General features: G+C 62.4%; 1 protein-coding gene across 1 annotated transcript in view; it reads left to right on the top strand.

The window, feature by feature from the left end:
* Nucleotides 1-1,200: 1,200 nt before the first annotated feature.
* Nucleotides 1,201-16,064, top strand: part of LOC147710253 (butyrophilin subfamily 1 member A1-like) — a 135,897-nt gene continuing 121,033 nt past the window's right edge. Inside the window, exon 1 of the mRNA XM_086919964.1 lies at nt 1,201-1,297. Within this exon, the coding sequence (XP_086776090.1) occupies nt 1,236-1,297 (62 nt within the window). The 5' untranslated portion in view covers nt 1,201-1,235. The remainder of the gene's footprint in view (nt 1,298-16,064) is intronic.

Below are 16,064 nucleotides of genomic sequence, written 5' to 3' on the forward strand. Positions count from 1 at the left end.
AGTCTCCCCCGTGTCCATGTCTCTATGCCAGTCTCCCCCAGTGTCCATGTCTCTATGCCAGTCTCCCCCGTGTCCATGTCTCTCTATGCCATTCTCCCCCAGTGTCCATGTCTCTATGCCAGTCTCCCCCGTGTCCATGTCTCTCTATGCCAGTCTCCCCCCGTGGCCATGTCTCTCTATGCCACTCTCTCCCCGTGTCCATGTCTCTCTATGCCAGTCTCTCCCCGTGACAATGTCTCTATGCTAGTCTCTCCCCGTGGCCATGTCTCTTTATGTCAGTCTCTCCCCGTCTCCAGTGAGCCTTGACCTTCAACCTTTTGTGCTTCGGTTCGGGCCCTCTTTCAGCTGTTGTGGGAGAGAGGGCCGCCACATGTGGAAGGAGATTAGAACATCTGGTGAATGTGCGATCACAGGTCAAATACGAAAAAAAATCGATCTCGTAATTGATTCAAAATCCGTGAACTTCTGTGTACCAGCCCCCCTCGTTGGCATGACATCAGCGCGCACGCTGCTCGCCTGAAGCTTGAGAGACTTTTGGTGATGTCATAAAGGTAATAATGTGTTTCTCACGGTGACGTTTCCAGTCCTCCCGCGTTGCCATTACATCACTGCTAGCCCGAAGCACCACCAAAATCATGTTTGGGCCCTCCCTAAAAAAAAGAACACGTGCATTAATTGACCCAATTCGTTTGACTACAAGCCCTTCTCTCAGCAGACTGCTCCATGACCCAGCCACGACGTCAGCCTCACGTCCTGTGCCCAATGGAGGAACAAAACTTGAGCCCCCCCTCCCCCCGCAAAATACACGGAAGGGGTCCCCCATGCCCTGGGCACAGTCGGGGGCTATCAGTCCAGGGGCCTGCAGCCCCTGCACAGTGCTGGAGGCCCCCCCCCCCTGGAGTGCTAGAGGGGGGGCCCGCATCGCGGGAGCTAGAGGACGATTGTGACGTCACTGCCTGAGCCTCTGGCAGGGTCCCGCGCGGGGAAAGGGCCACACCCTTGTTCCCCTCCCGGGCACCGCAGCTTCTTCCGAAAGATCCCCGCCCACCCCCTCCCTCTTTCTGCAGCATGCTCGCCTGCCACTGCCCACGTCACTGTCCCCTCGGCCCTGTCATAGCTGTTGCCACCCTCAGTGGGAGAATCTACCCCTCTTAATCTCTGTCTACTACGGCTCGGAAACGGCGAGCGGCCAACCAGCTAAGAGATGCCGAAACCCTGCGGGCCCTGCCCCAACAATGCAGAATAGCCGCCCGTCGACTTCGAAACACCGCTCCGCCTCCAATACAAGATCTTGCCTGTAAGTGAGTAGGGATGCCACCATTCCATGAGACAAATAAATACAGGATGCATTTTAAGATTCTGCAAAGGCCCGAATGTGATTGAAGTAGAGCTTTATCTGCATTCGCATGTATTCCTTTTAACATTCTTTGCTTACTTTAACAATCAGTTCAGAGTCATTGAGGCAGCGGTGGAACCCATTTAAAGTGATTTCTTCTTATGTTACCTGTTTAGAGTGTCTTCTGATGAGGGGAAATACTCTGGTGATTTTCTTACATTAGTATCTCCCTGGACTTAAGAATACTGGTATAAAACGAGCCAGGTAGCAACCCTACAAGTGACTCCCTTTGATCCACCTTGACTCCCCGTCTTCCTGAGTGGCTGTGACCCCAGTGGGAGGGGAATGAATGGAGGCATGGGAGACCTCCCCACATGGCCTGTCCCTGCGGTCTCCTTGACACTTAAGCGATGGATCCAAGCAGCTCGGACTCCAGCACCAGTCTGACCATGCTTGCATGGCTGTGATGGCTTCTGCCTCCAGGATTCACTTTCGCTTACATCTAAAGTGGGTGATTCCATAGGTTTGAAGATTCATACTGTTTTTATTACTTGTTTACCTTGATGGTACACATTTTTCTTGCCAGTATTCGAACCGTGGGCCTGGTGACTAGACTGGGCAGACATGTCAGAAGCTGGTGTTGGGGTCGGGGTGAGTTTTGTTGATAGGAGTGGTGGGAGAGACGGGTTGAGTTGTTATGTTACTGCGTCTGCAATAAGATTCTGTGTCAAGGATGAAGAGCGCACTTCTTTGCGAATGTCTCCTCTTTCCTTTCACGGGCTTCTCTTGGCTTTTCATAGCTCCCCAGGTCCTGAATGCCTGGACCCAATCACTGCAAGTCCACCTACCTCCCCTACATCTTTGGCGTATTCCTGAAGCCTGTTAGACCCTTCCATGGACCTCTGGCGAGCTGTGTTGTGTCAAAGGATCACTCCCACCCCTCTGTCCAAGGATCCTGACACTCCCTGTGACCTGAGACACACATTGGCGTATTCAGTCTTCTCCATAAGGGTGAAGTATCGGTCTTTGAAACTGGGCATGCGTACACGTGTCCATCAGACCTCTGATCTTTCAATGAGTTATGGTATTGTACACACATCGCCACTCTGTGCTCGCACACTTTGTTTTATACACTGAATGCCTGCACCCCTACACACTTTTCACTCCTACCTCTGCTCCTTAAAGAGAAAGAAGTGAGGTGGCCAGACTGTGAAGTGTCATTATGCAAGCAAATGAAAGTGGCTCTGAGTGCCTCTGGGATGTGTGATAAAGGCATCCAGGGTGGGTGATGTGAGTCCCTCAGAATACTGGAGACAACCCTGGTTGCACTTATGATCTACCCTCCCCTGAAGAGGAGCAGCAAACACCACAGCCAGGGAACCCGGGAGCCATGACCCCTGCTGCACCCATGATAGCCCCTCCCCTGAAGAGAGGCAGCAAACACCACAGCCAGGGAACCCGGGAGCCATGACCCCTGCTGCACCCATGATAGCCCCTCCCCTGAAGAGGAGCAGCAAACACCACAGCCAGGGAACCCGGGAGCCATGACCCGGCTGCACCCATGATAGCCCCTCCCCTGAAGAGGAGCAGCAAACACCACAGCCAGGGAACCCGGGAGCCATGACCCCTGCTGCACCCATGATAGCCCCTCCCCAGAGGAGGCGCAGCAAACACCACAGCCAGGGAACCCGGGAGCCATGACCCCTGCTGCACCCATGATAGCCCCTCCCCTGAAGAGAGGCAGCAAACACCACAGCCAGGGAACCCGGGAGCCATGACCCGGCTGCACCCATGATAGCCCCTCCCCTGAAGAGAGGTAGCAAACACCACAGCCAGGGAACCCGGGAGCCATGACCCCTGCTGCACCCATGATAGCCCCTCCCCTGAAGAGAGGCGGCAAACACCACAGACAGGGAACCCGGGAGACATGACCCGGCTGCACCCATGATAGCCCCTCCCCTGAAGAGAGGCGGCAAACACCACAGCCAGGGAACCCGGGAGCCATGACCCGGCTGCACCCATGAGAGCTCCTCCCCTTAAGAGGCGCAGCAAACACCACAACCAGGGAACCCGGGAGCCATGACCCGGCTGCACCCATGATAGCCCCTCCCCTGAAGAGAGGCGGCAAACACCACAGCCAGGGAACCCGGGAGCCATGACCCCTGCTGCACCCATGAGAGCTCCTCCCCCGAAGAGGAGCAGCAAACACCACAGCCAGGGAACCCGGGAGCCATGACCCCTGCTGCACTTATAATAGCCCCTCCCCTGAAGAGAGGGAGCAAACACCACAGCCAGGGAACCCGGGAGCCATGACCCCTGCTGCACCCATGATAGCCCCTCCCCTGAAGAGAGGCAGCAAACACCACAGCCAGGGAACCCGGGAGCCATGACCCCTGCTGCACCCATGATAGCCCCTCCCCTGAAGAGGAGCGGCAAACACCACAGCCAGGGAACCCGGGAGCCATGACCCCTGCTGCACCCATGATAGCCCCTCCCCTGAAGAGAGGCAGCAAACACCACAGCCAGGGAACCCGGGAGCCATGACCCCTGCTGCACCCATGATAGCCCCTCCCCTGAAGAGGAGCAGCAAACACCACAGCCAGGGAACCCGGGAGCCATGACCCGGCTGCACCCATGATAGCCCCTCCCCTGAAGAGAGGCAGCAAACACCACAGCCAGGGAACCCGGGAGCCATGACCCGGCTGCACCCATGATAGCCCCTCCCCTGAAGAGGAGCAGCAAACACCACAGCCAGGGAACCCGGGAGCCATGACCCCTGCTGCACCCATGATAGCCCCTCCCCTGAAGAGGAGCAGCAAACACCACAGCCAGGGAACCCGGGAGCCATGACCCGGCTGCACCCATGATAGCCCCTCCCCTGAAGAGGAGCAGCAAACACCACAGCCAGGGAACCCGGGAGCCATGACCCCTGCTGCACCCATGATAGCCCCTCCCCTGAAGAGAGGCAGCAAACACCACAGCCAGGGAACCCGGGAGCCATGACCCGGCTGCACCCATGATAGCCCCTCCCCTGAAGAGAGGCAGCAAACACCACAGCCAGGGAACCCGGGAGCCATGACCCCGGCTGCACCCATGATAGCCCCTCCCCTGAAGAGGAGCAGCAAACACCACAGCCAGGGAACCCGGGAGCCATGACCCCTGCTGCACCCATGATAGCCCCTCCCCTGAAGAGGAGCAGCAAACACCACAGCCAGGGAACCCGGGAGCCATGACCCGGCTGCACCCATGATAGCCCCTCCCCTGAAGAGGAGCAGCAAACACCACAGCCAGGGAACCCGGGAGCCATGACCCCTGCTGCACCCATGATAGCCCCTCCCCTGAAGAGGAGCAGCAAACACCACAGCCAGGGAACCCGGGAGCCATGACCCGGCTGCACCCATGATAGCCCCTCCCCTGAAGAGGAGCAGCAAACACCACAGCCAGGGAACCCGGGAGCCATGACCCGGCTGCACCCATGATAGCCCCTCCCCTGAAGAGGAGCAGCAAACACTACAGCCAGGGAACCCGGGAGCCATGACCCGGCTGCACCCATGATAGCCCCTCCCCTGAAGAGAGGCGGCAAACACCACAGCCAGGGAACCCGGGAGCCATGACCCGGCTGCACCCATGATAGCTCCTCCCCTGAAGAGGAGCAGCAATCACCACAGCCAGGGAACCCGGGAGCCATGACCCCTGCTGCACCCATGATAGCCCCTCCCCTGAAGAGGAGCAGCAAACACCACAGCCAGGGAACCCGGGAGCCATGACCCCTGCTGCACCCATGATAGCCCCTCCCCTGAAGAGAGGCAGCAAACACCACAGCCAGGGAACCCGGGAGCCATGACCCCTGCTGCACCCATGATAGCCCCTCCCCTGAAGAGAGGCAGCAAACACCACAGCCAGGGAACCCGGGAGCCATGACCCGGCTGCACCCATGATAGCCCCTCCCCCGAAGAGAGGCAGCAAACACCACAGCCAGGGAACCCGGGAGCCATGACCCCTGCTGCACCCACGATAGCCCCTCCCCTGAGGAGGCGCAGCAAACACCACAGCCAGGGAACCCGGGAGCCATGACCCCTGCTGCACCCATGATAGCCCCTCCCCTGAAGAGAGGCAGCAAACACCACAGCCAGGGAACCCGGGAGCCATGACCCGGCTGCACCCATGATAGCCCCTCCCCTGAAGAGAGGCAGCAAACACCACAGCCAGGGAACCCGGGAGCCATGACCCGGCTGCACCCATGATAGCCCCTCCCCTGAAGAGGAGCAGCAAACACCACAGCCAGGGAACCCGGGAGCCATGACCCGGCTGCACCCATGATAGCCCCTCCCCTGAAGAGAGGCGGCAAACACCACAGACAGGGAATCCGGGAGCCATGACCCGGCTGCACCCATGATAGCCCCTCCCCTGAAGAGAGGCGGCAAACACCACAGACAGGGAACCCGGGAGCCATGACCCGGCTGCACCCATGATAGCCCCTCCCCTGAGGAGGCGCAGCAAACACCACAGCCAGGGAACCCGGGAGCCATGACCCCTGCTGCACCCATGATAGCCCCTCCCCAGAGGAGGCGCAGCAAACACCACAGCCAGGGAACCCAGGAGCCATGACCCCTGCTGCACCCACGATAGCCCCTCCCCTGAGGAGGCGCAGCAAACACCACAGCCAGGGAACCCGGGAGCCATGACCCCTGCTGCACCCATGATAGCCCCTCCCCTGAAGAGAGGCAGCAAACACAACAGCCAGGGAACCCGGGAGCCATGACCCGGCTGCACCCATGATAGCCCCTCCCCTGAAGAGGAGCAGCAAACACCACAGCCAGGGAACCCGGGAGCCATGACCCGGCTGCACCCATGATAGCCCCTCCCCTGAGGAGGCGCAGCAAACACCACAGCCAGGGAACCCGGGAGCCATGACCCGGCTGCACCCATGATAGCCCCTCCCCTGAAGAGGCAGCAAACACCACAGCCAGGGAACCCGGGAGCCATGACCCCTGCTGCACCCATGATGGCCCCTCCCCTGAAGAGAGGCAGCAAACACCACAGCCAGGGAACCCGGGAGCCATGACCCCTGCTGCACCCATGATAGCCCCTCCCCTGAAGAGAGGCAGCAAACACAACAGCCAGGGAACCCGGGAGCCATGACCCGGCTGCACCCATGATAGCCCCTCCCCTGAAGAGGAGCCGCAAACACCACAGCCAGGGAACCCGGGAGCCATGACCCGGCTGCACCCATGATAGCCCCTCCCCTGAGGAGGCGCAGCAAACACCACAGCCAGGGAACCCGGGAGCCATGACCCGGCTGCACCCATGATAGCCCCTCCCCTGAGGAGGCGCAGCAAACACCACAGCCAGGGAACCCGGGAGCCATGACCCCTGCTGCACCCATGATAGCCCCTCCCCTGAAGAGGCAGCAAACACCACAGACAGGGAACCCGGGAGCCATGACCCCTGCTGCACCCATGATAGCCCCTCCCCTGAAGAGAGGCGGCAAACACCACAGCCAGGGAACCCGAGAGCCATGACCCCCGCTCCACCCATGATAGCCCCTCCCCTGAAGAGGAGCAGCAAACACCACAGCCAGGGAACCCGGGAGCCATGACCCGGCTGCACCCATGATAGCCCCTCCCCTGAAGAGAGGCAGCAAACACCACAGCCAGGGAACCCGGGAGCCATGACCCCTGCTGCACCCATGATAGCCCCTCCCCTGAAGAGAGGCAGCAAACACCACAGCCAGGGAACCCGGGAGCCATGACCCCTGCTGCACCCACGATAGCCCCTCCCCTGAGGAGGCGCAGCAAACACCACAGCCAGGGAACCCGGGAGCCATGACCCCTGCTGCACCCATGATAGCCCCTCCCCTGAAGAGAGGCAGCAAACACAACAGCCAGGGAACCCGGGAGCCATGACCCCCGCTCCACCCATGATAGCCCCTCCCCTGAAGAGGAGCAGCAAACACCACAGCCAGGGAACCCGGGAGCCATGACCCGGCTGCACCCATGATAGCCCCTCCCCTGAAGAGAGGCAGCAAACACCACAGCCAGGGAACCCGGGAGCCATGACCCCTGCTGCACCCATGATAGCCCCTCCCCTGAAGAGGAGCAGCAAACACCACAGCCAGGGAACCCGGGAGCCATGACCCGGCTGCACCCATGATAGCCCCTCCCCTGAAGAGAGGCAGCAAACACCACAGCCAGGGAACCCGGGAGCCATGACCCCTGCTGCACCCATGATAGCCCCTCCCCTGAAGAGAGGCAGCAAACACCACAGCCAGGGAACCCGGGAGCCATGACCCGGCTGCACCCATGATAGCCCCTCCCCTGAAGAGAGGCAGCAAACACCACAGCCAGGGAACCCGGGAGCCATGACCCGGCTGCACCCATGATAGCCCCTCCCCTGAAGAGGAGCAGCAAACACTACAGCCAGGGAACCCGGGAGCCATGACCCGGCTGCACCCATGATAGCCCCTCCCCTGAAGAGAGGCGGCAAACACCACAGCCAGGGAACCCGGGAGCCATGACCCGGCTGCACCCATGATAGCTCCTCCCCTGAAGAGGAGCAGCAATCACCACAGCCAGGGAACCCGGGAGCCATGACCCCTGCTGCACCCATGATAGCCCCTCCCCTGAAGAGGAGCAGCAAACACCACAGCCAGGGAACCCGGGAGCCATGACCCCTGCTGCACCCATGATAGCCCCTCCCCTGAAGAGAGGCAGCAAACACCACAGCCAGGGAACCCGGGAGCCATGACCCCTGCTGCACCCATGATAGCCCCTCCCCTGAAGAGAGGCAGCAAACACCACAGCCAGGGAACCCGGGAGCCATGACCCGGCTGCACCCATGATAGCCCCTCCCCCGAAGAGAGGCAGCAAACACCACAGCCAGGGAACCCGGGAGCCATGACCCCTGCTGCACCCACGATAGCCCCTCCCCTGAGGAGGCGCAGCAAACACCACAGCCAGGGAACCCGGGAGCCATGACCCCTGCTGCACCCATGATAGCCCCTCCCCTGAAGAGAGGCAGCAAACACCACAGCCAGGGAACCCGGGAGCCATGACCCGGCTGCACCCATGATAGCCCCTCCCCTGAAGAGAGGCAGCAAACACCACAGCCAGGGAACCCGGGAGCCATGACCCGGCTGCACCCATGATAGCCCCTCCCCTGAAGAGGAGCAGCAAACACCACAGCCAGGGAACCCGGGAGCCATGACCCGGCTGCACCCATGATAGCCCCTCCCCTGAAGAGAGGCGGCAAACACCACAGACAGGGAATCCGGGAGCCATGACCCGGCTGCACCCATGATAGCCCCTCCCCTGAAGAGAGGCGGCAAACACCACAGACAGGGAACCCGGGAGCCATGACCCGGCTGCACCCATGATAGCCCCTCCCCTGAGGAGGCGCAGCAAACACCACAGCCAGGGAACCCGGGAGCCATGACCCCTGCTGCACCCATGATAGCCCCTCCCCAGAGGAGGCGCAGCAAACACCACAGCCAGGGAACCCAGGAGCCATGACCCCTGCTGCACCCACGATAGCCCCTCCCCTGAGGAGGCGCAGCAAACACCACAGCCAGGGAACCCGGGAGCCATGACCCCTGCTGCACCCATGATAGCCCCTCCCCTGAAGAGAGGCAGCAAACACAACAGCCAGGGAACCCGGGAGCCATGACCCGGCTGCACCCATGATAGCCCCTCCCCTGAAGAGGAGCAGCAAACACCACAGCCAGGGAACCCGGGAGCCATGACCCGGCTGCACCCATGATAGCCCCTCCCCTGAGGAGGCGCAGCAAACACCACAGCCAGGGAACCCGGGAGCCATGACCCGGCTGCACCCATGATAGCCCCTCCCCTGAAGAGGCAGCAAACACCACAGCCAGGGAACCCGGGAGCCATGACCCCTGCTGCACCCATGATGGCCCCTCCCCTGAAGAGAGGCAGCAAACACCACAGCCAGGGAACCCGGGAGCCATGACCCCTGCTGCACCCATGATAGCCCCTCCCCTGAAGAGAGGCAGCAAACACAACAGCCAGGGAACCCGGGAGCCATGACCCGGCTGCACCCATGATAGCCCCTCCCCTGAAGAGGAGCCGCAAACACCACAGCCAGGGAACCCGGGAGCCATGACCCGGCTGCACCCATGATAGCCCCTCCCCTGAGGAGGCGCAGCAAACACCACAGCCAGGGAACCCGGGAGCCATGACCCGGCTGCACCCATGATAGCCCCTCCCCTGAGGAGGCGCAGCAAACACCACAGCCAGGGAACCCGGGAGCCATGACCCCTGCTGCACCCATGATAGCCCCTCCCCTGAAGAGGCAGCAAACACCACAGACAGGGAACCCGGGAGCCATGACCCCTGCTGCACCCATGATAGCCCCTCCCCTGAATAGAGGCGGCAAACACCACAGCCAGGGAACCCGAGAGCCATGACCCCCGCTCCACCCATGATAGCCCCTCCCCTGAAGAGGAGCAGCAAACACCACAGCCAGGGAACCCGGGAGCCATGACCCGGCTGCACCCATGATAGCCCCTCCCCTGAAGAGAGGCAGCAAACACCACAGCCAGGGAACCCGGGAGCCATGACCCCTGCTGCACCCATGATAGCCCCTCCCCTGAAGAGAGGCAGCAAACACCACAGCCAGGGAACCCGGGAGCCATGACCCCTGCTGCACCCACGATAGCCCCTCCCCTGAGGAGGCGCAGCAAACACCACAGCCAGGGAACCCGGGAGCCATGACCCCTGCTGCACCCATGATAGCCCCTCCCCTGAAGAGAGGCAGCAAACACAACAGCCAGGGAACCCGGGAGCCATGACCCCCGCTCCACCCATGATAGCCCCTCCCCTGAAGAGGAGCAGCAAACACCACAGCCAGGGAACCCGGGAGCCATGACCCGGCTGCACCCATGATAGCCCCTCCCCTGAAGAGAGGCAGCAAACACCACAGCCAGGGAACCCGGGAGCCATGACCCCTGCTGCACCCATGATAGCCCCTCCCCTGAAGAGGAGCAGCAAACACCACAGCCAGGGAACCCGGGAGCCATGACCCGGCTGCACCCATGATAGCCCCTCCCCTGAAGAGAGGCAGCAAACACCACAGCCAGGGAACCCGGGAGCCATGACCCCTGCTGCACCCATGATAGCCCCTCCCCTGAAGAGAGGCAGCAAACACCACAGCCAGGGAACCCGGGAGCCATGACCCGGCTGCACCCATGATAGCCCCTCCCCTGAAGAGAGGCAGCAAACACCACAGCCAGGGAACCCGGGAGCCATGACCCGGCTGCACCCATGATAGCCCCTCCCCTGAAGAGGAGCGGCAAACACCACAGCCAGGGAACCCGGGAGCCATGACCCCTGCTGCACCCATGATAGCCCCTCCCCTGAAGAGAGGCAGCAAACACCACAGCCAGGGAACCCGGGAGCCATGACCCCTGCTGCACCCATGATAGCCCCTCCCCTGAAGAGGAGCAGCAAACACCACAGCCAGGGAACCCGGGAGCCATGACCCGGCTGCACCCATGATAGCCCCTCCCCTGAAGAGGAGCAGCAAACACCACAGCCAGGGAACCCGGGAGCCATGACCCCTGCTGCACCCATGATAGCCCCTCCCCTGAAGAGAGGCAGCAAACACCACAGCCAGGGAACCCGGGAGCCATGACCCGGCTGCACCCATGATAGCCCCTCCCCTGAAGAGAGGCAGCAAACACCACAGCCAGGGAACCCGGGAGCCATGACCCCGGCTGCACCCATGATAGCCCCTCCCCTGAAGAGGAGCAGCAAACACCACGGCCAGGGAACCCGGGAGCCATGACCCCTGCTGCACCCATGATAGCCCCTCCCCTGAAGAGGAGCAGCAAACACCACAGCCAGGGAACCCGGGAGCCATGACCCGGCTGCACCCATGATAGCCCCTCCCCTGAAGAGGAGCAGCAAACACCACAGCCAGGGAACCCGGGAGCCATGACCCCTGCTGCACCCATGATAGCCCCTCCCCTGAAGAGGAGCAGCAAACACCACAGCCAGGGAACCCGGGAGCCATGACCCGGCTGCACCCATGATAGCCCCTCCCCTGAAGAGGAGCAGCAAACACCACAGCCAGGGAACCCGGGAGCCATGACCCGGCTGCACCCATGATAGCCCCTCCCCTGAAGAGGAGCAGCAAACACTACAGCCAGGGAACCCGGGAGCCATGACCCGGCTGCACCCATGATAGCCCCTCCCCTGAAGAGAGGCGGCAAACACCACAGCCAGGGAACCCGGGAGCCATGACCCGGCTGCACCCATGATAGCTCCTCCCCTGAAGAGGAGCAGCAAACACCACAGCCAGGGAACCCGGGAGCCATGACCCCTGCTGCACCCATGATAGCCCCTCCCCTGAAGAGGAGCAGCAAACACCACAGCCAGGGAACCCGGGAGCCATGACCCCTGCTGCACCCATGATAGCCCCTCCCCTGAAGAGAGGCAGCAAACACCACAGCCAGGGAACCCGGGAGCCATGACCCCTGCTGCACCCATGATAGCCCCTCCCCTGAAGAGAGGCAGCAAACACCACAGCCAGGGAACCCGGGAGCCATGACCCGGCTGCACCCATGATAGCCCCTCCCCCGAAGAGAGGCAGCAAACACCACAGCCAGGGAACCCGGGAGCCATGACCCCTGCTGCACCCACGATAGCCCCTCCCCTGAGGAGGCGCAGCAAACACCACAGCCAGGGAACCCGGGAGCCATGACCCCTGCTGCACCCATGATAGCCCCTCCCCTGAAGAGAGGCAGCAAACACCACAGCCAGGGAACCCGGGAGCCATGACCCGGCTGCACCCATGATAGCCCCTCCCCTGAAGAGAGGCAGCAAACACCACAGCCAGGGAACCCGGGAGCCATGACCCGGCTGCACCCATGATAGCCCCTCCCCTGAAGAGGAGCAGCAAACACCACAGCCAGGGAACCCGGGAGCCATGACCCGGCTGCACCCATGATAGCCCCTCCCCTGAAGAGAGGCGGCAAACACCACAGACAGGGAATCCGGGAGCCATGACCCGGCTGCACCCATGATAGCCCCTCCCCTGAAGAGAGGCGGCAAACACCACAGACAGGGAACCCGGGAGCCATGACCCGGCTGCACCCATGATAGCCCCTCCCCTGAGGAGGCGCAGCAAACACCACAGCCAGGGAACCCGGGAGCCATGACCCCTGCTGCACCCATGATAGCCCCTCCCCAGAGGAGGCGCAGCAAACACCACAGCCAGGGAACCCAGGAGCCATGACCCCTGCTGCACCCACGATAGCCCCTCCCCTGAGGAGGCGCAGCAAACACCACAGCCAGGGAACCCGGGAGCCATGACCCCTGCTGCACCCATGATAGCCCCTCCCCTGAAGAGAGGCAGCAAACACAACAGCCAGGGAACCCGGGAGCCATGACCCGGCTGCACCCATGATAGCCCCTCCCCTGAAGAGGAGCAGCAAACACCACAGCCAGGGAACCCGGGAGCCATGACCCGGCTGCACCCATGATAGCCCCTCCCCTGAGGAGGCGCAGCAAACACCACAGCCAGGGAACCCGGGAGCCATGACCCGGCTGCACCCATGATAGCCCCTCCCCTGAAGAGGCAGCAAACACCACAGCCAGGGAACCCGGGAGCCATGACCCCTGCTGCACCCATGATGGCCCCTCCCCTGAAGAGAGGCAGCAAACACCACAGCCAGGGAACCCGGGAGCCATGACCCCTGCTGCACCCATGATAGCCCCTCCCCTGAAGAGAGGCAGCAAACACAACAGCCAGGGAACCCGGGAGCCATGACCCGGCTGCACCCATGATAGCCCCTCCCCTGAAGAGGAGCCGCAAACACCACAGCCAGGGAACCCGGGAGCCATGACCCGGCTGCACCCATGATAGCCCCTCCCCTGAGGAGGCGCAGCAAACACCACAGCCAGGGAACCCGGGAGCCATGACCCGGCTGCACCCATGATAGCCCCTCCCCTGAGGAGGCGCAGCAAACACCACAGCCAGGGAACCCGGGAGCCATGACCCCTGCTGCACCCATGATAGCCCCTCCCCTGAAGAGGCAGCAAACACCACAGACAGGGAACCCGGGAGCCATGACCCCTGCTGCACCCATGATAGCCCCTCCCCTGAAGAGAGGCGGCAAACACCACAGCCAGGGAACCCGAGAGCCATGACCCCCGCTCCACCCATGATAGCCCCTCCCCTGAAGAGGAGCAGCAAACACCACAGCCAGGGAACCCGGGAGCCATGACCCGGCTGCACCCATGATAGCCCCTCCCCTGAAGAGAGGCAGCAAACACCACAGCCAGGGAACCCGGGAGCCATGACCCCTGCTGCACCCATGATAGCCCCTCCCCTGAAGAGAGGCAGCAAACACCACAGCCAGGGAACCCGGGAGCCATGACCCCTGCTGCACCCACGATAGCCCCTCCCCTGAGGAGGCGCAGCAAACACCACAGCCAGGGAACCCGGGAGCCATGACCCCTGCTGCACCCATGATAGCCCCTCCCCTGAAGAGAGGCAGCAAACACAACAGCCAGGGAACCCGGGAGCCATGACCCCCGCTCCACCCATGATAGCCCCTCCCCTGAAGAGGAGCAGCAAACACCACAGCCAGGGAACCCGGGAGCCATGACCCGGCTGCACCCATGATAGCCCCTCCCCTGAAGAGAGGCAGCAAACACCACAGCCAGGGAACCCGGGAGCCATGACCCCTGCTGCACCCATGATAGCCCCTCCCCTGAAGAGGAGCAGCAAACACCACAGCCAGGGAACCCGGGAGCCATGACCCGGCTGCACCCATGATAGCCCCTCCCCTGAAGAGAGGCAGCAAACACCACAACCAGGGAACCCGGGAGCCATGACCCCTGCTGCACCCATGATAGCCCCTCCCCTGAAGAGGAGCAGCAAACACCACAGCCAGGGAACCCGGGAGCCATGACCCCTGCTGCACCCACGATAGCCCCTCCCCTATTTAGGCGCAGCAAACACCACAGCCAGGGAACCCGGGAGCCATGACCCCTGCTGCACCCATGATAGCCCCTCCCCTGAAGAGAGGCAGCAAACACAACAGCCAGGGAACCCGGGAGCCATGACCCGGCTGCACCCATGATAGCCCCTCCCCTGAAGAGGAGCAGCAAACACCACAGCCAGGGAACCCGGGAGCCATGACCCGGCTGCACCCATGATAGCCCCTCCCCTGAGGAGGCGCAGCAAACACCACAGCCAGGGAACCCGGGAGCCATGACCCCTGCTGCACCCATGATAGCCCCTCCCCTGAAGAGGCAGCAAACACCACAGACAGGGAACCCGGGAGCCATGACCCCTGCTGCACCCATGATAGCCCCTCCCCTGAAGAGAGGCGGCAAACACCACAGCCAGGGAACCCGAGAGCCATGACCCCCGCTCCACCCATGATAGCCCCTCCCCTGAAGAGGAGCAGCAAACACCACAGCCAGGGAACCCGGGAGCCATGACCCGGCTGCACCCATGATAGCCCCTCCCCTGAAGAGAGGCAGCAAACACCACAGCCAGGGAACCCGGGAGCCATGACCCCTGCTGCACCCATGATAGCCCCTCCCCTGAAGAGAGGCAGCAAACACCACAGCCAGGGAACCCGGGAGCCATGACCCCTGCTGCACCCATGATAGCCCCTCCCCTGAAGAGGAGCAGCAAACACCACAGCCAGGGAACCCGGGAGCCATGACCCGGCTGCACCCATGATAGCCCCTCCCCTGAAGAGAGGCAGCAAACACCACAGCCAGGGAACCCGGGAGCCATGACCCCTGCTGCACCCATGATAGCCCCTCCCCTGAAGAGAGGCAGCAAACACCACAGCCAGGGAACCCGGGAGCCATGACCCGGCTGCACCCATGATAGCCCCTCCCCTGAAGAGAGGCAGCAAACACCACAGCCAGGGAACCCGGGAGCCATGACCCGGCTGCACCCATGATAGCTCCTCCCCTGAAGAGGAGCAGCAAACACCACAGCCAGGGAACCCGGGAGCCATGACCCGGCTGCACCCATGATAGCCCCTCCCCTCAAGAGGAGCGGCAAACACCACAGCCAGGGAACCCGGGAGCCATGACCCCTGCTGCACCCATGATAGCCCCTCCCCTGAAGAGAGGCAGCAAACACCACAGCCAGGGAACCCGGGAGCCATGACCCCTGCTGCACCCATGATAGCCCCTCCCCTGAAGAGGAGCAGCAAACACCACAGCCAGGGAACCCGGGAGCCATGACCCGGCTGCACCCATGATAGCCCCTCCCCTGAAGAGAGGCAGCAAACACCACAGCCAGGGAACCCGGGAGCCATGACCCGGCTGCACCCATGATAGCCCCTCCCCTGAAGAGGAGCAGCAAACACCACAGCCAGGGAACCCGGGAGCCATGACCCCTGCTGCACCCATGATAGCCCCTCCCCTGAAGAGGAGCAGCAAACACCACAGCCAGGGAACCCGGGAGCCATGACCCGGCTGCACCCATGATAGCCCCTCCCCTGAAGAGGAGCAGCAAACACCACAGCCAGGGAACCCGGGAGCCATGACCCCTGCTGCACCCATGATAGCCCCTCCCCTGAAGAGAGGCAGCAAACACCACAGCCAGGGAACCCGGGAGCCATGACCCGGCTGCACCCATGATAGCCCCTCCCCTGAAGAGAGGCAGCAAACACCACAGCCAGGGAACCCGGGAGCCATGACCCGGCTGCACCCATGATAGCCCCTCCCCTGAA

Source organism: Lissotriton vulgaris, chromosome 5 (genome assembly GCF_964263255.1).
Source record: "Lissotriton vulgaris chromosome 5, aLisVul1.2, whole genome shotgun sequence".
Lineage (NCBI taxonomy): Eukaryota > Metazoa > Chordata > Amphibia > Caudata > Salamandridae > Lissotriton > Lissotriton vulgaris.